The 22876-nt window shown below is 38.2% G+C and overlaps 1 protein-coding gene across 2 annotated transcripts in view; it reads right to left on the reverse strand.

Annotated features, from left to right (window-relative positions):
- MBD2 (methyl-CpG binding domain protein 2) overlaps window positions 1-22876 on the reverse strand; it is a 72229-nt gene that overhangs the window by 8872 nt on the left and 40481 nt on the right. For both annotated transcript variants that reach the window (XM_032293553.1, XM_032293554.1), the window contains exons 4-5: window positions 5700-5790; window positions 4159-4336 (exon numbers count right to left, since the gene is read on the reverse strand). In XM_032293553.1, the coding sequence (XP_032149444.1) occupies window positions 4159-4336; window positions 5700-5790 (269 nt within the window). The remainder of the gene's footprint in view (window positions 1-4158; window positions 4337-5699; window positions 5791-22876) is intronic.

Here is a 22876-nt window from a genome sequence, read left to right on the forward strand (position 1 = left end):
GAAAGATGGAGGAAGCAGAGCCATGATAAGCTGGGATTTGACTGACATTCCGTGTCTAGGTTAGTTAGGAGAGAGCTCTCTCCTGGGTTCCCAGGTCTGTAGGCAACAGGTCACCACGAAGGAGCCAGGAACACATGATCCGGCACGTGGATAACAGAGACTGAAAAGCTTCTCTTCAACTGAGAGAGTAAGTTGCTTAAGAACACATGTTCTCGTGTTCTCTTTGTAATCTGTGTTTCGGTGATTACAAAGGAATCTCAAAAGTGATGGCTAATAACCCCAAGTCATTAAGAAAGCTCTGATCCATCAATGAAGAACAAAGCACAGGAAGAAAGGCTATCCGTACATACTTAATCTTTATAAAGTAAGAAAAAAAAAAAAAAAAAAAAACCAAGTAGCTCCCCCAGAGGGTAAGAGAGAAAATCCTAAAACGTGTCTAGCAAGCAAAGCAGGATAAATAGAAACTGACATCCAGACCCAAGCAGAGAGGCAACGGCTGAAGAAAAACAAGAGAAGAGAGAAGACTAGTAGGTAAAGGTTCCAGTGAGAACAAGAATACAGCAAAACAGAGGAGGGAGGGTCAGCAGAACAGAAAACAGGACAAACCTCCTGAGACAAGAAAGGAGATAAGGAAAGATGCAGAGAGGGAGATGAAGATGCAACAAGGAATATACTAAGAGTTCTACTGAAAAATAAAAGTAATTTTCTCTACCAATAATTGAGGAAGACAGATTGCAGCACTTCCCAAACCTGGGGCAGCAGAAGGGTAGAGGAGCAATGCTATGGAAGATTGCACTAAGGGTCCCTGAGTATTCACTCCACAGGGGCTCAACCAGTTGCCAAGTTATATTCAGTCTACTCAAGATCACACCCCTTTGACCAAATGAGACTATGTCCAAGGTAGTGAAGGTGACATATATGGACTACAACCCACAAAAATGTTGGATATCTTTATTAAACTCTGAAACAACACAAAGAATTAAAAGGTATAGACTTTCACTAAATGAATTTTCAAAAAGAGGGAAGCTGTCATTGGGTCAGCCTTAGCTCTATAGCCTCTGTGATATTAAAAGAAACTGGAGTTCAACGGATTTTCATGTAATGGGGCAGGGTCAAGCAGAACACATTTGTTTATTTCTTATACGGTTAGTCTCACCTCTGGGTCAGTGACTCAAAGTTTATGACAAATGACATATCGGTTTCACTGGCAGTCTCTCACTAATAACAGAGTACAAGAATCTGCACAGCTGTCCTAGAGTAACCTCATTAGGAAGACGGGGAAAATGGAACAAGTGGCACAATCTGCAGTAATTTTAATGGAGAATTTTTATCTTAAACTTTAATATTTGCCATTGATTTCTTCTATCTTGAGCATTACTTTCCACATTTGTGAAAGCTGAAATTTAATCATTTGCCCATTGCTGTAGGCAGAATTCCAAGGTGATCCCCAACAGTCTCCCTTCCCCACCACACCCCCGTGCACTCCTTATATAATTCTCTCAGGTTACAAATCAACTGATTTCCAGTCAATCAAGAGAGAGATTATTGTAGTGAGCCTGACCTAATAGGACCCCTTAGTGGAGCTAGGCTCTTCCTGAAGGAAGCATGAAGGGGTACATGGAAGAGCAACGAGACAAGGAACTGCAGGCAGCTTCCAGGAGCTGAGACAGCCACCATCCCATAGCCAACAAGAGAACAGGGGCCTCAGCCCTAAAACACAAGGCATGAATTCTGCAACCACCATATGAGTTTGAAAGAGAGCCCTGGGCCGGGCGCGGTGGCTCAAGCCTGTAATCCCAGCACTTTGGGAGGCCGAGGCAGGTGGATCATGAGGTTAAGAGATCGAGACCATCCTGGTCAACATGGTGAAACCCCGTCTCTACTAAAAATACAAAAAATCAGCTGGGCATGGTAGCACGTGCCTGTAATCCCAGCTGCTCAGGAGGTTGAGGCAGGAGAATTGCCTGAACCCAGGAGGCGGAGGCTGCGGTGAGCCGAGATCTCGCCATTGCACTCCAGCCTGGGTAACGAGAGCGAAACTCCGTCTCAAAAAAAAAAAAAAGAGAGCCCTAAGCTTCAGAAGGGAACACAGTCCAGTGACACATGTAAGACCCAAACACAGAACCTAGTCACAACAGGCCCAGACTTCTGATCCCACAGATCTTCAAGCTAATAAATGGGTGTTGTTTTAAGCTGCAAAGTTTGTAAACCTCTGTTACAAAGTATTAGAAAATTAAAGTACCCTTCAATGCAAATATTATCAAATATGCTAAAAATACTTGAGATGTATCTTGCTGGGCTCTTCAGTTGGAGGTTTAATGTAGACAGAATATTGGATACACAATTAGATAAAGAGTAACAGTTCCATTTGCAGTAATTTATTTTGAACATGTACTAATTTAATAAGGAGCATTTTCTTCCAAATTTCTGTCATAACAATTAAATCAACTGAGCAATTTGTTAGACAAATTTGTCCGAAAAGGAAATCATCCAGAATTGGCTTTGAAATAGTTTCCTCAACTATCAAAAGATCTGATGTTGAAGCCATCAACATTCCTGTGATATAACTCAGAGAACCTCTGTCAACACCCATAAGGACCTGGTAGAATCCCTGCTGATTAATTCAGTATTCATTCCAAGATGGAAAAGAACTTGTCTTTGGAATAATTTTCTTCCTCAAGGGTAAGAACAATCCAATGAGCAAGTTGATTCCTTTTCTTGATTTTACAGTTTATTTTGTTTTCTTAAAAAATAAAGGTTTTAAGAAACTTTATTCATATTCATATGCCATCAAGGCATATGAATACAACTCTGTACCACTTTTTATCTTTGCAAAATAATCAAAACCCAAGGAGGGCTTTCCCATTATAAATCTAGCTAGACTTATCCATTTAAAAACATTTTCATGTCAACTTTGTACGGATTTAAAAAAATAATACAAATATAAAGCATTTTAAAATTAGATGATTCACAAGTGCCATCTGCTGGTTTTGTCTAGGAATAATACTCCAATAAAACTGATTTACATTCAGAGGACAGAAATAGTGATGTATATACAAGGTCATATTTTTAAAGGAAATGCAATATATCCACAGTATCACCATAACACAATGATAGTGAGGTCAAAAAAACCCACATGAGAATTGCTCTGTGGTCTTACTAACTGGAGTGATTTTGCTTTTCCTGTGCAATGGTTTGCTTCCACTTTCTGGATTCTATCAATCTGAGCTGGATGTTTTCCTTTCACCATTTGCTGCTGAAACCCTAACTTGTGAGCCAGCCTTAGAAAGAGTGAAAGATGTCAGTAGACATAATTTGTGTCTTGTCTCATTCCTGGCTCTGTTTTACTGCTTTACCTGTGGCTTTTTCTTTCTTTCTTGTTAGTCTTCTTGCTCTACTGTGTAACAAGTGAGCTTAAAAACATCACCACTATCATCTGATTTAAAGAGAGATTGGTTTCCAGACAAACTAATGAAGGAAGCAATCAGAAAAGGAATGACCGTATGAACGAAGTTCTTTATTTTATTTTTATTTTTCTGAGACAGGATCTAGCTCTGTTGCCATGGCTGGAGTGCAGTGATGTGACCATAGATCACTGCAGCCTCGACCTCCCATGCTCAAGCAGTCCTTCCACCTCAGTCTCCCAAGTAACCGGGACTACAGTTACACATTACCATGCCTGGCTAATTTTTTAAAATTTTTTGTGGAGATGGGGTCTCACTATGTTGCCCAGGCTGGTCTCAAACTACTGGGCTCAAGCGATCCTCCCACCTCAGCCTCCCAAAGTGCTAGGATTATAGGCATGAGCCACTGTGCCTGGCAGAAAGAGGTTCTGTAGAGTAGAAAGTAAGAATCCCAAATTGCAAAAGACACTGCAAAAATGATGCATAGGGAATACAACTGATCTGGTACTTGTCCTTTGGACATGACCATGACCATGACCCTGGCATGCAGCATTTATACCTCCTTCAAGCATGTGCTTGTTATAATGGTCTTTTTTCACCTTCCATTAGTTTCTGAAAAACTCTGTTAAAAAAAAAAGTATCACTTTCTGGGTGATATATCACTTCCTGGACATGCCACTGAACCTAATGAACAATATAAAATATACCTGAATGTAAAAACCCAAGTTTTAAAAGTCATGTTAAACTGCATTACCTAATGTCTTCATCTGTGACGATAAAAGCTTTGCAGAGGGGTTGAGATGTGTTAAGCCAAACAGCGGGGTTCTTTTCCACAGCAGCGGAGACTTGCCCTGTGATTGGTGCAGAGCTTGTGTGCAAAGCACTGGCAACAGCAGATAAAAGAGTCTCATCGTTGCTACCTGGACCAACTCCTGCAATGAGAAATACGTACTAGTTAAAGGAAATGTTTCAATGTGCTGAGCAAACTTTATGTGACCTAAAACAACTGCTATTTTTATATTCATTTGGGATCACATATGTAAAACTGACGTAAGACAAAGCAGCAAAGGATAATATCATATCTACTTAATAGATATGATACACCAAATAATTCATATTGCAGAAATAGTAACAAAATAGCTGAGCATTTTTTCTTACTTAAAAAAAAAAATTCTCATTCTTGCTTATAGCTGAGCATTTTTATAATACTTTACTGAACTTTAAAATGCCATTTTCCAAGGTACTAAGCTTTTTAAAAGTTGGCTATATTTCCTAAGCAATGTTAATTATTTTAATGAGGTGAGACCTTGTGAAGTGAGTATACTCAAGCATCCCTTCTAATGTATTCCTAGAGTACTGGTATAGTTTCTCCTTGCGGCTTTTAACATGAACTTCCAGCAATATCTCGACAATTACTTTCTTTGTCTCAGGACTTCAAAGAAAAAGTCAATGCAAGATGTACCTGTGGCTTTAACAGCTTTTTTCAAAAACCTAACAAAATATCCAAAACCAGAGAATTCATAACTGCACACCTTGATTACCTGTAAGATACTGGCACCATGGTCACATTTAAATGTAATCCTTAAGGTCCTAAACCAGTTTAACTAGTTAAGGCCAACATTTCCAAGAAATAAAAGGATAAGGCAGTAATCTAACCATAAATTATGAGGATTTTTGAGCAATCCACAATATATCAAGCTTTAGATGGCAAAGTTTTAATACTTGAAAAACAATGCTTCTCTAGAACTTGGAGTTCTCATATAATAAGAAAGGTAGACCAGCCACTGAGTTTTGCACCCCAGATCTCACTGGCTGCTGTTGCTGGACCAAAGTGCATCTGTTTCCACTGCTACTTAGAGCACCAGTTTGTGGAAGGAGGGGCAGAAGGAGAGCTGTTAGTTATCCTTTTAGTAAGAGGATGAGAGAAAGGGCAGGTGGTAGGGCCAGATGCTGCTATAAGCAGGAAGCTTAAGAAATTCTGTTACTCATCTGCATCTAGCACTAAAAGCAGCACGAGTTGACTTCTATGATGAACATAACCTAAAGCCAAAATTTTTACACAGAGAAAAATCTAAGATAATATACTACACTGAAGCATCCCTGCAACATACAAGTTTTTCATGTACATTCTGCCTGGGTTTACAAAAACACAAGAGGTACGTCATCCAGCAAGGCATACGACCTCCTAAAACAAAGAGCTCCTGTCAGTCATTGCTGAAGCCACAGCAGCTGACAAAGTGCCTGGCATGCAGTAGGTACTTAATAAATGTCTGCTCAACTGAACTTAGATAATACCTTGAAGACCTTTGGGTAGTTCCATGGTTTTTATAATTTGTTCTGTTACATCTGATGCACTAAGTCCTTGTAGCCTCTTCTCCCAGAAAAGCTGTAAAGCAAAATATCACTGTTAATAGATACATTCTTGAAACAAGAAAGTAGCGCATCGATGCTGTTGAATAATGAAATTTAAATCATTTCAATTGTTTCCTATAATTTCCTCATTTTTTCCTTATAAAAAGCTAAATGATATTCCAAACATGAATTATTTCAACGCATCATAATCCTCTCAGATGACACTGCTCAAAAAAGGTTGTTTTATGTAAACTATTCACTTGTTACAGTACTATAGATGGTTATATGCTGTATACTATACATAGTTTTTTATAAGGTATCTTCCAAAGAATATAATTTGAATTTTTAAAAGATTCACCTGGTATGAAATTTTAATGCTACAACTTATTAGGGAAAAGAAAACAAATTATATGATGTATTATCTCCCTTTATCCAGTAACATTAGAGAAAGAGCTACTCCAATATCTGATTTTTCCAAGACAAGGAAGTTTAGCCCTTTCACACACTTTAAGGGAGAAAAAACCATTTTTAATGAAAAGTTTTCTAAAATGTTTTAGATGCCTTCTTTATTTTTAAATTGGATGTCACACTCATGAGTGATTCCCTCCCTGCTGCACAGGGCCTGGGTCACCACGGTCACTTAGTGGCCCTGAGTCATCATTATGGGCATCAGTGAGCACACTGAGAGGCTCTTCACCGCCTGGGGGCTACCAAGGTTTTTGCTTATTCAAACACTAAATGGTCCAAGACAATTACGGTTTTCATTTTATATCCTTTTCCTATTTGGTTCTCTCTCCTAGTTAGTTATCGCTTTCCACTAATATCACTCATCCATTCAACATATATTTACTGGGCTCCTACTAGGTGCTGTGCTCACCCTCCAGATGTGACAGTCATTAAGGGAGACAATGTCACTGTCCTCTAGCCTCATCTCTTTTCTAGTCTCCTTCATATTTACTGCAGCCAAAAAAACAGATAAAGGAATTCTATAAGACTCTGTACAACTGTCTTTAATCCTGGATGCCAGGGCCTGTCACAAAGTTAGTATTGAAAAAATCTTTGTGGAAATGGCTGAAAATGGGAGCACCTGCACTCAGCATGAGGATTTGGGGACACACAAACCCATGCTGAAATCTCAGCTGCTGCAGCCCTCTCTCTCTCTCTCTAGATAGACGACTGTGGACAAGGTCGACAACCTCTTCAGAAGCTTCAATTTATTTCCCCTTCTATAAATGTGGCAACAATGGCTATCACAAAAGATTACTATGGGAGTTATATAAGGTAATATGTATAAAATATCCCTTATATACTAGGCACAAGATTTATTGCATTTGCTTTTAGCAAACTGTGGCCACTCTGAGGGCTTTTGGGGCTTGTATTCTGACTTCTGAATATACGTAAAGTATCAGATAATTGTCCTCCAGACAAATGGGAAGATACAGTAGTATAATTCTATTTATGTCAGAAGAGCAATATGCTGAATTTGCAATAAGCTAAATGCTAGCACCAAGAGTAACCTTGCAACAGAATGCTTTACTCTCCTCTGAAGGCCTTTGGTATATGGTAACATCTCCTTATCTCTCCTTCCCTGCTAATCACATTATCAGTAGCATATATTGTCAATATAAACAGGTCAACAACACGAGGATATAAATATATTAATCATCATGGATGAAAAGTAGTAAGGGGAAGGTAATAATTGAGGAATGTGATAAATGTCCCAAGAAAACCTGCCTGCTTTCTCTTTGCTCTTTGGTAGTATAATATCATCTGTGTTTTGAATATCACAGCTACAGGAAAAAAAAAAACAAGAAAAGCAAAACCCAGTTACATTTCTAATTTAACACTATCCAGGAGAATTAGTAAGGATAAGATTAGTAAGTGCTTTTATAATTAAATATAATTAAACATTTATATTTGTGTGTGTGTGTGTGTGTGTGTGTGTAGATACACAATTTAATTATAAAAGCACTTACCAATCTCATAGTCACTGATTTGTAAAATAAATCAGCACTACCAAATAAAAGCATGGGAATTATTAACAGATACAGATTTTAATATTTTACATCTAAAAGTTCCAATTCCAGACATTAAAATAATAAATTTTTTATGCTATCTTTTTTTTTTTTTTTTTTTGAGACAGAGTCTCACTCTGTCTCTCAGGCTGGAGTGCAGTGGCGTGATCTCGGCTCACTTCAACCTCTGCCTCCCGGATTCAAGCGATTCTACTGCCTCAGCCTCCCAGGTAGCTGGGACTACAGGCACACGCCACCACGCCTGGCTAATGTTTTGTATTTTTAGTAGAGACAGGGTTTCACTATGTTAGCCAGGATGGTCTCAATCTCCTGACCTTGTGATCTGCCCACCTTGGCCTCCCAAAGTGCTGGGATTACAGGTGTGAGCCACCACATCCAGCCCTATTTAATCATTTTTAATTCTTAACTTTTAAATTTCTATCAGTAGCAAGGAAAGCAATACAAAAATTTATAAAGAAAAATTTAGTAAAAATAAATCCCCGGTTGAAACACAAGTATATGGCTCTAGATTATATCACATCCCGGTACCACCACACGTCATCTGACAGCCCTCAACTCCAGCTAAAGTTAGAATCTGATATGTGTGGATGTCCTCTTTAGAAGAGAGGGCATAAGAAAGTAAGATATTTGCATATGCTCTTTCGATAGTAAAAGCACCATTTCTAGAGTGCAGGAACAAAAACATAAAATTGTTATGCCATGAAAATGGAGATATATATACATATATATATACACACACACACATTTGTGTGTGTGTGTGTGTGTGTGTGTGTGTATTTATCTTTCCCACCACCAAACCAGGGGAGAAAGGGGAAGTGAAAAAGGTCAAAAAGGAAAGAAGGCTAGTTTAAGAAAACACTTAGGCTGGGTGCGATGGCTCACGTCTGTCTGTAATCCCAGCACTTTGGGAGGCTGAGGCAGGTGGATCACCGGAGGTCAGGAGTTCAAAACCAACATGGTCAACATGGTGAAACCCCATTTCTACTAAAAATACAAACAATTAGCTAAGTGTGGTGGCACACACCTGTAACCCCAGCTACTCAGGAGGCTGAGGCAAGAGAATTGCTTGAACCAGGGAGGCAGAGGCTGCAGTGAGCCAAGATGGTGCCACTGCACTCCAGCCTAGGCAACGGAGCGAGACTCTGTCTCAAAAAAAGAAAAAGGAAACACTTAAGTGGTCAAGGTCACTTCCTCTCTAACCTTTCCACCACTTACTTAAAGCCAAGAAGCTCACCTAATTTCACTAGAAAATGAAACAGTCCTCAGGAGGTAAATATCTGTTTACATCTCAGTATGTTCCTAAGTTACCTTTCTGTATATCTATCTTCTCAGATTCCTTCCTGTTTTATTTGTTTGGGTGGGGGACAGGGGCAAGGACTCTTTGCATTTTAAAATGCATTTTAAATGTACATGCAGCAGGCATTATGCCAAGTGAAAGAAATCAGTCTTTCCCACTATGTGTGACTCCAGTTTTATGACACCCTGAAAAGGAAAAGCTATAGGAATGGCTGCCAGAGATTGGGATGGAGGGGAGTCTGACAACAAAGGCTCAGCACAAGCAACTTCTTTGGGGTGCTGGGACTGTACTGTCTGGGTTTTAATACACTAAGACTTTATTCAGCTTATATAAAGACCATTTTCTTTTCTTTCCAAGCCTGTTCCTCATGGTCCAATATGCATATCGCCCTTTCTCAAGCCTACTGCAGCTTTATTACCCCACCCACTTTCTAGCCAACTTGCACTAAATGTACTCTAATAGTCAGCTCCTCTCACCAAATTCCATGATCTTCTCTCATTACCTTTGGCCACTTTATAGCCCTCAGTGCTTTGGAGCGACATGGGGAGGAAAAGGTCTTCCTCTGCCTAAGTTTAAAAATTAAAAATTTCCTGATCTACTCACTTAGGTGAGTAGGTTTATCCTACAAGATTCTGTTCACTTGGAGGTCTACCCACTCTATTACTTTCTCAACCATCAGAAGTCCAAAGACAGTAATATTCAAAGATGAGCAATATTCAAAGTATTCAAAATATTTGTAAGGAGTCCCCCTCTATGACGGCTACCTAGTCTTTGCACTACACTTCATAAGCACTACCGCTGTCATAAATCCTAACCTACTCACTGAAAATCTGATTTCCCCTGCCAAATCTAGTGGTTTTCTCAGCTTAATATTGCTGCCTGTTGTGAGGCCAAATAACCAATAAATAGACTAATGTATATGGAACAGTGATTTAACATTTGGAGAAACTCCCCAAACATGCTATCACCCTTAGTTACTACATCTCCCTCTAGTCCTCACTAACCAGACCCTCTGAGTACATCTAATATCTTGTTCTCTTTGTCACCTTCCGATATATTACAACATTGGCTAGCTCCACATGCATATCATCTTATAACACCAACGATCTGGGCAATGCCCTATCCAGGCAATCAGCTGATTGAAGGAGAAACATAAGATGGAATTAAAAGTCACTTAAAACACCAAAGTACCTAAAATACAAGTGACAGTGCAGAGCATCTTTGGAGAAACCAGCCCAGTAGTCACTGGAGTTCATCTCTACATCTTTTCTCTTCACAGTTCTCCTAGTAAGTACATCCAGGGCATCAACGGAAGCACAGCTGCATGGACTTTACCCCAGTTAGCGTCCCGGAGAACAAACATGAAGGTGTATTACAAAAACTGCCTCTTTAGTGAGATCAATGATCAAATCTGTCTACTGAAAGTAAAACAAACCCACAATAGCATTTTCTTTTCGTAATTGTTATGTATTTAACTTGGGTTTGGAGGGATTTGTTCAACTTGCCTTATGAAGAATATCCAAAGAGGATGAGAAAGAAACAGGGATCACAAACAACTCTTCGCCACCATTCAGAGACACCAATCCTTATTCTGATGCTCTGGGAACTGAGGCTGATAATGTTTATTATTATTTACTTCCATCACCCTGAGCTTATTAATATTACTCTGAAGAGATCTGTACTCTTTAGCGAAGAACAAAAGAGATGGTTTGCCAGAAAAAGGCAATTTGAAGATCAACAATATTCAACAAATACTCTTTGAATGCCCATGATATGCAACGTGTTTTTCTGACACTAGGGGTGCTTGGTAGGATAATCGGCAACTGCAGCCCTCCGGGAGCTGTCTGGTGGAAAACAAGTAAAACTCTACAAGGCTGACTGCAATAATGAAGATACAAAATTCACTTCAATTTGGGAGAATCTGGAAAGGCTTCCAGAAAGAGGTAGCCCTTGAAAATTGTGTAAGAAATTCTATAGGCATGTAGAAGAGAAACACTATTCAATTCCAGGAAATCGTACAGGCAAGGAGGTGAGAACGTGCAGGTCAGTGTTTCTAAAGATCTTATACAGAACAATAACCAAAGTGGCTTACTTTAAATATATATTCCAAGGTCTCATCCCCAGAGATTCTATTCAAAAGATCTGGTATTAGAGAGCTAATTTTATTTTTTTTTACAAATACCTTAGGTGATTCTGATTCAGGTTCAAGGTATGAGAAAGACTGATGAAGTTCGCGGTATGAGAAAAACTAACTCCCAAATTGAAGTCAGTTTTGTATCTTCATACATATAGTATTCATGAGGCAAGTGTGTTGAAAGAATGGTAATGTGTATGTAGTGGGGGATGTAGTGACCACCAAGATGTCCAAGTTTTATTCTTAATTATGCCTAAGGATTTAAAAAATATTCTGTTCTCTTCCTTGCAGACAACAGGAAGAAGACATTTGCCTTTCTATTATCTAATTGCAGGAGGAGATATGTTGAAGTTTATTTTAAAGTAGAGCTGGCCAGGCACAGTGGCTCACACCTGTAATCCCAGCACCTTGGGGGGCGAAGGAGGGCAGATCACAAGGTCAGGACTTCGAGACCAGCATGACAAACATGGTGAAACACCATCTCAACTAAAAATACAAAAATTAGCCAGGCATAGTGGCACGCACCTGTAATCCCAGCTATTCAGGAGGCTGAAGCAGGAGAATCGCTTGAACCCAGGAGGCGGAGATGGCAATGAGCCGAGATTGCACCACTGCACTCCAGCCTGGGTGACAGAGCGAAACAACATCTCAAAAAAAATAAAAAAGTAGAGCTAATAGTTTAGGTATAAATCAAAAAAGGGCTTATCCAATGTTTTGTTTTACCCAGTGAAACTATGCCCAGTCCTGCTGTCTTGATGAAATAGGGGGAGGAAGAGGAGGAAAACTACCACTTAGCCATCAACACCTTTCCAAAGGGCTGGCACTGTGCTAAGTGCTTTACGTACAGAAATTCAGTTAAATTTTCCTGCAGCATTTTGGAGAAGATATTACTCCCATTTACAGATAAAGAAACAGAAGCATGGGGAAGTTAAATAACTTACACAATCAGTAGTGCAGCTGGAATTGAAACTCAGGTCAGTGTGATTAAACAGTCCTTCTCTTAACAACAAAAGCTCTGAAAGCATTTGCATGTTTGGCTCTTGGTAGGTTATATAGTACAAGCCTCAGACACTCCTGCTCATGCCATCAAAGGCTGTTGATAATAGATAAGTGAATTTTAAGAGAACTATCAAATTACTCTTTTTTTAATTGCATTTTAGGTTTTGGGGTACATGTAAAGAACATGTAAGATTGTTGCATAGGTACACACATGGCAGTGTGATTTGCTGCCTTCATCCCCATCACCTATATCTGGCATTTCTCCCCATGGTGTCTCTCCCCAACTCCCCATCCCCCACTGTCCCTCCCCTATTTCCCGCCAACAGATCTCCATGTGTGATGCTCCCCTCCCTGTGTCCATGTGTTCTCATTGTTCAACACCCGCCAATGAGTGAGAACATACGGTGTTTGATTTTCTGTTCTTGTGTCAGTTTGCTGAGAATGATGGTCTTAATCCATTTAACTGCTAAGTAATAGATACTGTGTAAGTCATTAAATGTAAGTGATCTATGCCTGATGCCTGCCTCTTCCTTACACAGAATTAAGACAGGCTTGTAGCATATTGAGGCTAAAACCAGCATAGAGTTTTATGGGGATATCAAATTGTCATGAGAAGTAGCTCACATGATAAAAAATAAAGAATTGGTATATAACATATAGTCTCTGCAAATTAGCTTTCTTAGACCACAATTTTGCAAATATCGATGATGTAGAACATGAAATTTTTATTTGGTGGACAGAAATTAAAGAGACCCCCTACTCCAAGAAAATACTTCCAGATAAGTGACACTAACAATGTAGCAAGTATTTCAAAAAATGGAAAAAGGGTGTGATTTGCATATATATCTGAAGGCTTTTGAACTTTTTCTGTAAGAATGCTGTTTCAGATCAATTATACTAATAGCTACTTCTCATGACCACATTGAAAAGCATCTACACCATATATTCTAGCATTATTTTCATCAATCATTATATTCAATTTGAAAAGTACTGATGTGTCTCTGTTGCGTTTATAAAAAAATTCGCTAGACAAAATGAGACTGACTTTCCATGTAGACTAATGACCTCAACTTGACAGTCAACCCTCAGGACAGGAATATCTAACGTATTTGCAGATGAATGGGATTTGGCTTTAGAATCTGAACAACCAATTGCTTTTTTCACTCACTTTGTAAACTTGGACAACTGACCTCTCTAAATTTCAGTTTCATACTGTATGGAATGGGAGAATATAAGCAGCCTCAAAGGGTTATGGGAACAAAATGAGGAGGTTTTGTAAACACTTGAACACGCCCAGTACATAGCAACTATCATTTTACTATTTGGTTTCACCTGTGGCCTGTAGCACACTGCTGATCATACAATAGTGCTTAATAAGTAGCTGGTCATTTTGTTAAAATTGGTAAGCATAAAAAAGCAAAAAGAATCAATTGTGAAAGGTAAGTATTAGCAAATGAAGAGTCTGAGCACACGAATATGAATCTGCCCTTTCCTCCCTTCCCTTTCAGCTGAGGACTTCTTGCTACTACAAATATTTTTAAATTCTTCCTCTTCCTCCTCTCCTCCAAGCCAGATTGCCTCTCACCTGGACCTACAGTCGGTTGGGAGTACTTTGGTAAACAGCACTGGCTGTATAATTTATTGGGCCCAGAACAAAATAAAAACATGAGATCTCAGCCTGGCGCAGTGCCTCACGCCTGTAATGCCAGCACTTTGGGAGGCTGAGGCAGGCGGATCACAAGATCGGGAGTTCAAGACCAGCCTGACTAACATGGTGAAACCTTGTCTCTTTTAAAAATACAAAAATTAGCTGGGAGTGGTGGTAGGCACCTGTAATTCCAGCTACTCAGGAGACTAAGGCAGGAGAACTGCTTGAACCCAGCAGGCAGAGGTTGCAACGAGCCGAGATTGTGCCACTGCACTCCAGCCTGGGTGACAGAGTAAGACTCCATCTCAAAAAAAAAAAAAGAGACTTGTTAAAAATATATTAAGAATTTCCAGGGTATAGCAGAAGAACACTAAATCAGGCATGGGCCCTTCCTTCTAAGCGAGGCACTCTTGTAAGCACAAGATCCTGTGTAACTGCATAGGTCACATGCCCACAAAGCTGGCATTGGTGGTGAATACAGGGCAGCAGTAGAAAGAAGGAAAGAAGAGTAGAGAAAGGAGATCCCTGTGCTGTGCAGCAGTACTTAAGGAAATGCTGGGATGTAATCTCATCCTGAAACTTTCTTAAAAGAAGAAGAACAACAGAAAACAGTTCTGGCTGGATCTATGCAATACAAAGGAACTTTCCCTTAACTCCTCATTAAAATAACGCAAGAATTTTTCATCCCTGTCATTTCTCATTGGGATGAACAGACTGTCAAGGCTCTCCACAATGCAACAGTGTGGGTAAGGAAGGTTGGAAGACCAGGGAATGAGGAAACCATCACAGGGAGGAAAGGACTGAAGCCTAGAGAAGGATCAGAATTCTGCTTTATTTAAAGTCCAGTGGAGAGCATGGACAGCTTTTAATTAAGAATTCCTAAAACTATAATTTTCTTCTTATTTTTAGTCTATCTAGTTCCATCCCTTAGAAAAACCTCAAAAGAGCTGTGAGCTTGTTTCAAGAATAGAAGGTGGGAGAGAATCAGGGAACACAGACTATATTTCTACGCTGTAATGAATCAAAAACGGAAAAAAACAACCCTAACCAGTAGCAACTATCTGGAGCAGAGTTTCTCAGTCTCGGCATTCTTGACATTTGGGGGTAGATGATTTATCAGCTTGCTTGGTTTATACCCACAAGATGTCAGTAGAACCACCCCAGTTGTGACAACCCAAAACTGTCTCTGGACATTACCAAATGTGCCCAGGTAGGAAGGTGGAGAGTGGGCAGTAAGAGGAAATGGGGAAAGCAAAATCATGTCTAGTTGAGAACCACTGGTCCAGAGAAAGAAAAAAAGGATAGGGATATAGGAGGTTTATAAAGGCAGGCACCCAGATCTCACAGCAGAAAGAGAAAGGAGGGCCCCCGCCACTGCACCAGCACTGCAAGCCGCTCTCTCAGTTCTCAGCAGTGTCTCTCCAGCTTCTCATTCATGACCTTAGAAGAACCAATCTAAATGCCTAAGAGGTGGGTGCTTTTTTTTAATTGTCAGACAACTAGGAGTGGTAGAAAGCCCAGGCATTCTGGAGAGTAAGATAAAGCACAAGTAAGAGAAATGTTTCAGACCTCAGAAAGTTGTTAGTCAATGTATTTGCTGCTAGAAATGTGGTTGTAATTATTTTTAATAATTCAGATATACTTTAGATTAAATGGTCTTTTATGGGTGGGTCTGGGACACTGGCACCATTTATAATATAATTTCTATTGGAAGATGTAGAGTTCCAAACATGAAATTTTATATCACAACCTGTAAACTAGAACGTGTCTGTATATAGAGATTTTAGAAGAGGCTCTCTTATTTACCACAGGATTGGGGTTCCCAAACGTGAGAATCTGTCACTGACTACTGAGAAAGGCACAGCTCCATTTAGAATAACTTTAAGTGTTCAAATGTAGGTACAGTAGCAAAATAGAACAGACAGATTTATTTGGAACATGTTAATTTCCATAAATTAGCATGTAGCTATCAGTAGGCCTGGCTAATTCTTACATGAAAACCAATGAAAATTCACGAAACCGAGCCACGCGAAAACTTAACTTATTTTAGTCCTCATGCATTGTCTTAAAATGCATCTTCCCTTTTGAAATTATAATGTCCATTAGAACAAAAATAAACTGGCCAGAGAAACATGCTGAATTTAAATAATGAAACTAAGGGAAGTTCATCTAAAACTCCTACATATCCAAACTCCTGGTTTTCAACTGTTTATTTTAGACACCATAAGCTGTATATTAACCCCCAAGCCAAGAAGCCTGTAGAGCGACCTCAGAATGACTAGAAAAGCCAGGCGCGAAGCCTGGAGATCTAGAGCCTCTGTGAACCTCATTTTTTCTACTTCAGATTTCCTTTCTATTTAGAGAAATAAGAATCCTGCTGCCCTTCTAAGATTATCCTGCCACCTGCACTCTTGATCACATCTTCTACCTCCTCCTGACCTTGCCCCATCAATCTGCCTAATTTCTCTTCTCACATTTTTCATTTTTCCCTCCCTCTCCTGGGACTTCTTCCTTTGAAGTGACAAAGGCACTCGAACACTGACAACTTAAAACATGTCCTGGCCAGGTGCGGTGGCTCAAGCCTGTAATCCCAGCACTTTGGGAGGCCGAGGCGGGTGGATCACGAGGTCAAGAGATCAAGACCATCCTGGTCAACATGGTGAAACCCCGTCTCTACTAAAAATACAAAAATTCAGCTGGGCATGGTGGCGTGTGCCTGTAATCCCAGCTACTCAGGAGGCTGAGGCAGGAGAATTGCCTGAACCCAGGAGGCGGAGGTTGCGGTGAGCCGAGATTGCGCCATTGCACTCCAGCCTGGGTAACAAGAGCGAAACTCCGTCTCCAAAAAAAAAAAAAAAAAAAAAAACAAAACATGTCCTTATTCACACTGCTTCCCCCTCAAATCATCTTTATCTTCCCTTCTCACTAGTGGAGAGATCCTCTGTCTTACTTCCTCACATTCTATTCATTCTTTTCCTTCTAACCTAGGCTCTGCCCCTCTTATTTGTATTAACACCGACCTTGCCCAAGGTCACAGTAACCTCATTACCAAATCCAATGCCTAGCTCAAGCCTCCACTGTCCTACTTCACTGATACATTAACCTGCTGTCAGGGGACTGAGGACCTTTCATGATGGTTCTCTGTATGTTTCTGTATTCTTTACTACCATTAAGCAACAAATTAGAATGTCTAACATTAACAGTCAAAAATTTAGACTATAAGCTTTTCTTTTTTCTAATGAAAAAAATTTAAATGTATAAGATATGTGATATACTATTTAAGTGTTAATGCTTTCGTTACCTTAAAAATCTCACCATTTTAAAAGTTTTATCTGCAATCGACATCTGTCAAGAGCAAGGGGCTAGACACAAAATTAGCACAGATGTTTGTGGGGTGCATTTCTGGCTAAGTAGAGGAAGGACAGGGTGATAGAAAGTACTGGTTTGGCAGCTAAATGCTTTAATCCTGGCTCAAACACTAAATAGATGTGTTTGGGAAAGCACTTAATCTCTTTGCATATATTTTCACTAGTAAACCAGAAATTCTAATAACTGTCAGATCTCTCTCAGGGTATCAAAACAGGAATAAAATATGAGAAAGTTCTTCGATAATATAAATCTTTTATCAAATTGCTCAGAATTTTTTCTAATGTTAGGAATCCATAAATTCAATGAATATCTTATTTATTTTCATAAGGCATTTACTAAATCTAATCAAATAATAGAGACTGTTGTCACATAATTGTCCATTAAAGCAAAATCCAGAAAGTGTGTACTTTCTAGTCACTGTCAAAAAGCTAAATATACAAAACACTGGGTTAGGGCTACATGGATGAATGGTGTTTCTTGCCAAGAAGAAATTGACTGTCCAGTTTATAAATTGCTTTATTTCAATATTTAAAATAAAGCAGTTTATCTTTGTTTTGTTTTTTGCTGACCATAACTGGACAATTCAGTTATTATCTAGTTATGGTCAGCAAAAAATCAAAGATCCCAATGGCACTATAAGATTACTTCAAGGCAACCCCATATAGTATCTGAATTGTCTAGTTATGGTCAGCAAAAACAACTTAACTTAAATACCATGGCCTGCAAACATCAAAGATCAAGTATGAGCTATCCTCTTATTTTTTAAGGGTGGCCTAAGAAGAAAGAGCTGGATAGTGACAAGAAAATTATTGCATAAACTAAGGACAAGCTTCCTTCATGTGGCTGTGCAAACTACAATGTGATCTCTTGTTAAAGCAAAAGATAATTTGGGCTAAATAGGATGGATGAATAAAGCAAAGGACAAGTTTCAGGGTTCATGGAGAGGTGCGGTAACTATTTGCTGTAGTTGTCTAAATTTTGCCATGAATACTGTCTTATACACAGTGAGCATATAGTGCTTATCAAGTGCCTAAAAAGGTACAAGTATCCTAAGATGACCACGGAATGAGTATTATTCATGGTGCCTAGATTTTTCATGTGCTCCTCCCACAGAAAACGTTATAATCATTTTCTTATTGACAAATAAGTTCATATAGGAACTTAGATGTGCTCCTTCAACACTTTTCATGTATTTGTCACACGTCAGTATACTTGGAACTATTTGTTTAGTGTTGGTTTTTCTTATTAGATTCAAAGTTTTGTGAGGATGGGAACATGTTCAACTTTTTTCTTTATATAGCAACTGTTAATCAGCAATATATGCTGTGGAATGAATGAATTGATAATTTCAAAACCCACTCAGCTGAAGGAATTTTGATCTCTAATAGATAATGATTATCATTAGTTGTTTATAAGAAGATACGCCCTTAAGAAAAGCTTTCTTGAACCTAATTTCAGTAGTGTAACTTAATTTCTACTCTTTTTGTAGGACACTAACAGACACTATTTTCTTTTCTTCTTTTTTTTTTTTTTTTTTTTTTGAAACAGGGTATCACTTTGTTGCCCAAGCAGGAGTCAGGCATGCAGTGGGCATGATCATAGCTCGCTGCAACCTAAAACTCCTGAGCTCAAGGAATCCTCCTGCCTCAGCCACTTGAGTAACTGGGACTACAGGTCCACACCACTGTGCCAGCTAGTTTTTTAAAAATTTTCCTGTAAAGATGGAGTCTCATTTTACTGCCAGGCTGGCCTCAAACTCATGGCCTCAAGCAATCCTCCCATCTCAGTCTCCCCAAGTGCTAGGATTACAGGCATAAACCACCATGCCCAGCCATTCTTCCTTTTTAATACCAATAAACTGACAAATAAAGTACATATGCACTATTTGGAATACGACATTAATCAGCTACTAGAATTAAAATCAGGTTACAAATTCTCAAAATTACCAGAAGTATACATGTAAATGAAAAACCCAGACCACAGAACAAAAATAGAAATACCAAGAAATAATGGCAAAATATTAACAACAGTATATAAACACAGTGATAGAATTAAGACAAAACATACCTATAATAACAATAAATGTAATGGTAAACCCACCAATTAAGAAAAAAGACCTTCAGATCATATTTTTAAACAAATAAAAGAAACTCAACTATATGTTTTATGCAAGAGACAGAAAAATAAAGAGACTCAGAAAGCTGGAAATAAAAAGGAAGTGCAAAGAAATAGCAAACAAATACAGGCATTAAAAAAACAAAGATCCCAATAGTACTATAAGATTACTTCAAGGCAACAGTGTCAAATAAGACGAGGCATAATCCATTATAAAGAAATATCTTCTATAAAAGAAATGTTTTCTTATAAAAAGAAATTTGACAGAATTGGATTTGAATTTCAAGGAGGAAAAGCTCATACAGACTGAGTTCAAAACTTGTTAGGAAAGATCTCCCCAGTACTTCATTCCACTTTTCATTTGGATACTACCAATATCAGAAAAAAGAATATCACAATAGATATTGCAAACATTAAAAATATTACTAGAAATATATAAGCAACCTGTATGCCACTAAATTTGAAAATTACAAAATGCACAAATTCCTAGAAAAACACATAACTAGAAAGAAAAAATAGAAAATATGAATATTCTTCCATGTACTTATTTTAAAAATTGAAGCCTGAGCAACATAGTGAGACCCTATCCCTACAAAAAGCAGCAAAATTGTAAAAACTAGTCAGGCATGGTAGTGTGCACCTGTAGTCTCAACTACTCCAGAGGCTGAGGTGGGGGGCTCACTTAAGCCCAAGAGGGCACGGCTGCAGTGAGCTGTGATCGCACCATTACGCTCCAGCCTGAGTGACAGAGCAAGACCCTGTCTCAAAAACAAAGAAAAAAGTTAGCCCGCCTTGGCCTCCAAAGTGCTTGGATTACAGGCGTGAGGCACCACACCCAGCCTAAGTCTATAATTTAAATTTTTCCATAAAAAAATTAGGCTGAGGTGACTTCCCAATTAATTACTTCAAAAAGAAATTTTTTTTGTTGTTTTTTAAAAGAACTAATTTTACACAAACTCTTCCAGAGAATATAAGAAGAGGAATCACCTCTGAGCTCATTTTACAAAGCCAGAAAAACCTTGATACCAAAGCTTGAGAAGAAAATTACAGGAAAAGAAAAATGCATGTCAATTTCGAATATGAATATAAATGCAAAACATCCTAAACCTAATAACAGCAACTCTAAATAGTGATAAAAATCATAATACATTACAGGCACACTAGGCTTGCTCCAAGAATTCTAGATCTGTTTAACACTCAAAAACATCAAGCAGTGAAATGAATCACATAAACCAATCAATATGATACATTGTATTAACAGAATAAATAAAAATTATTTGATCACTTAACTAGGTAGAGGAAAATAATTTGATATAATTTAATATCCATTCATGAGAAATATTCTTAGTAAAATAGAAATATAAGCAAATTTCCTTAATCTGACAAAGAGTATTTACAAAAAGGCCTACAACAAGTATCACGTTTAATGGAGAAACATTAAAAATGTTCCCCGGTATCACGAATGAGGCTAGAATATCTGTTATCGTCAATTCTACTCAAGATTGTATTGGAAGTTCTAACCAGTAAAATAAAACAAGGACAAAAAAAATCAAAGGTTTAAAGATCGCTAGGAAAGAAAGAAAACTCTCATTGACAGATCACATGTTTATTCACATGTAAAGTCCAAAAGAATCACAGACAATAATTTAGAAAGATAACTAAATTCAGACTCAATATACAAAATTGATATATTTCTAGTATTAGCAAAAAATAATTAGAATACAAAAATTTTATAAATGATACCATTTATAGTGACATAAAATATCTAAGAATCAAAGATGTATAAGATCATTAGACTGAAAACTATAAAACTTTAATGGAGGAATATATAAGATTTGTGGACTACAACACTTAATATTACAAAAAAATCTCCCCTGCTGATCCACAGATTTATATCCTAGCAGCATAAGGAAAATACCACTGATGGGCCTGTGGCAGGAATTTTAAAATCAGAAAAGGTTAACTATAATTATATTAGAAAACCTAACATACAGTTATTACGATTAAAAACAACAAAGAATTATGACAGAGAGGAGTGGTGATGGCAGGGCATTACTTACCTACCCAGAAAAAATTTCATTCATAATAATGTAAACCCTGACTATTTAACCTATTTACCTAAAATTACGATACATCTAGGTTGGGAGCATGATGGCAGAGACAGAAAAATAGGTAGTCACCTGTCCTTGGGGAAAGTAAAGAAACAATGACTAAAATCAACAAAGACATAGCCTAATAAGTATATTAATTAGAAATATGAAGAGAATTATAAAGAGATATTAAGAATTAAGAATATGTTTCTGGCAGAGCCTGGAAGACTTAAGCAACTAGTGTTTTGAGAAGTCATTTTTAAAAACGCTATTTGATTTTTTTCATTTGTATTCCTGTTACTTAGAGGAAAAAAAAAATTCATAGATCCTTTTACATGACAGTTGTCATGTTTTTAAAATGAACTAGAAAAATACATTATAATTATTGGTAACTATGAATGAACAGCCTATGCATTCCTTAATTTTTTCTTTCCTTTTGAGACAGGGTCTCATTCTGGAGTGCAGTGGCCTGATCCCAGCTCACCACAACCACTGCCTCCTAGGTTCAAGCAATTCTCATGCCTCAGCCTCCCAAGTTGGGACTACAGGCACGTGCCACCACATGTGGCTAATTTTTGGCATTTTTAGTAGAGATGTGTTTTCACCATGTTAGCCAGGTTGGTTTCTAACTCCTGGCCTCAAGAGATCTGCCTGCCTCAGCCTCCCAAAGTGCTGGGATTACAGGTGTTGAGCCACTGCATCCAGCCTCATTCCTTAATTTTTAAAAATCCACATATAATGTTTCAATTGCAATTCTTCCCTCCATAAAGACTGACCATATCTCCAGACTCTCTTGGGCTCCAACCTATCATCTTTTACTAGCTGAACATGCAACAATGACTTTAAGAGTCTAAATTTTCTAATATTCAAATTCATATTTTATTATTGTTTAAAAATACTGAGCTACCCATTAGTATGTCCATATTTCTGTCAGTGACATCATTCTCCCAGTCACTTTATTCTAAGAGTCTTCATATAGGCAGAGCTGATAAGTCAATAAAATTTTGTCAATTCTTTTATGACCAGCATAAAACACACCCTTATCATTTATGCCCTAACTTCCTGTAAGAGTTTCTTTAATAATCTCCTAACCCTGCCAGTCCTCATACTACATACCATTGACAGACTAAAACTTCTGTCTAGAATGTTCCTCCATACTTCTCTGCTTTTGAAGATGACATGCTCTGTCACTCTTCTGTTGTTTTTTCATTGTACTTATCACAACATGATACATTATATATACATGTATTTGTCTGACTCACTCCGTATCATCACACTAGATGGAAAGTTCCATGAGAGCAGGGACTTTGTCTTGTTCATTCCAGTATCCCACTGTTTAGAAAAGTACACGGTGAAGGCTCAAGAAATAATTTTTAATGAATGAATAATTTAATTCGCTAATTCAACAAGTTTACATAGTAAGCACTATAAT

This window comes from Sapajus apella, unplaced genomic scaffold (genome assembly GCF_009761245.1).
Source record: "Sapajus apella isolate SASKATOON/1434 unplaced genomic scaffold, GSC_monkey_1.0 scaffold30, whole genome shotgun sequence".
NCBI lineage: Eukaryota > Metazoa > Chordata > Mammalia > Primates > Cebidae > Sapajus > Sapajus apella.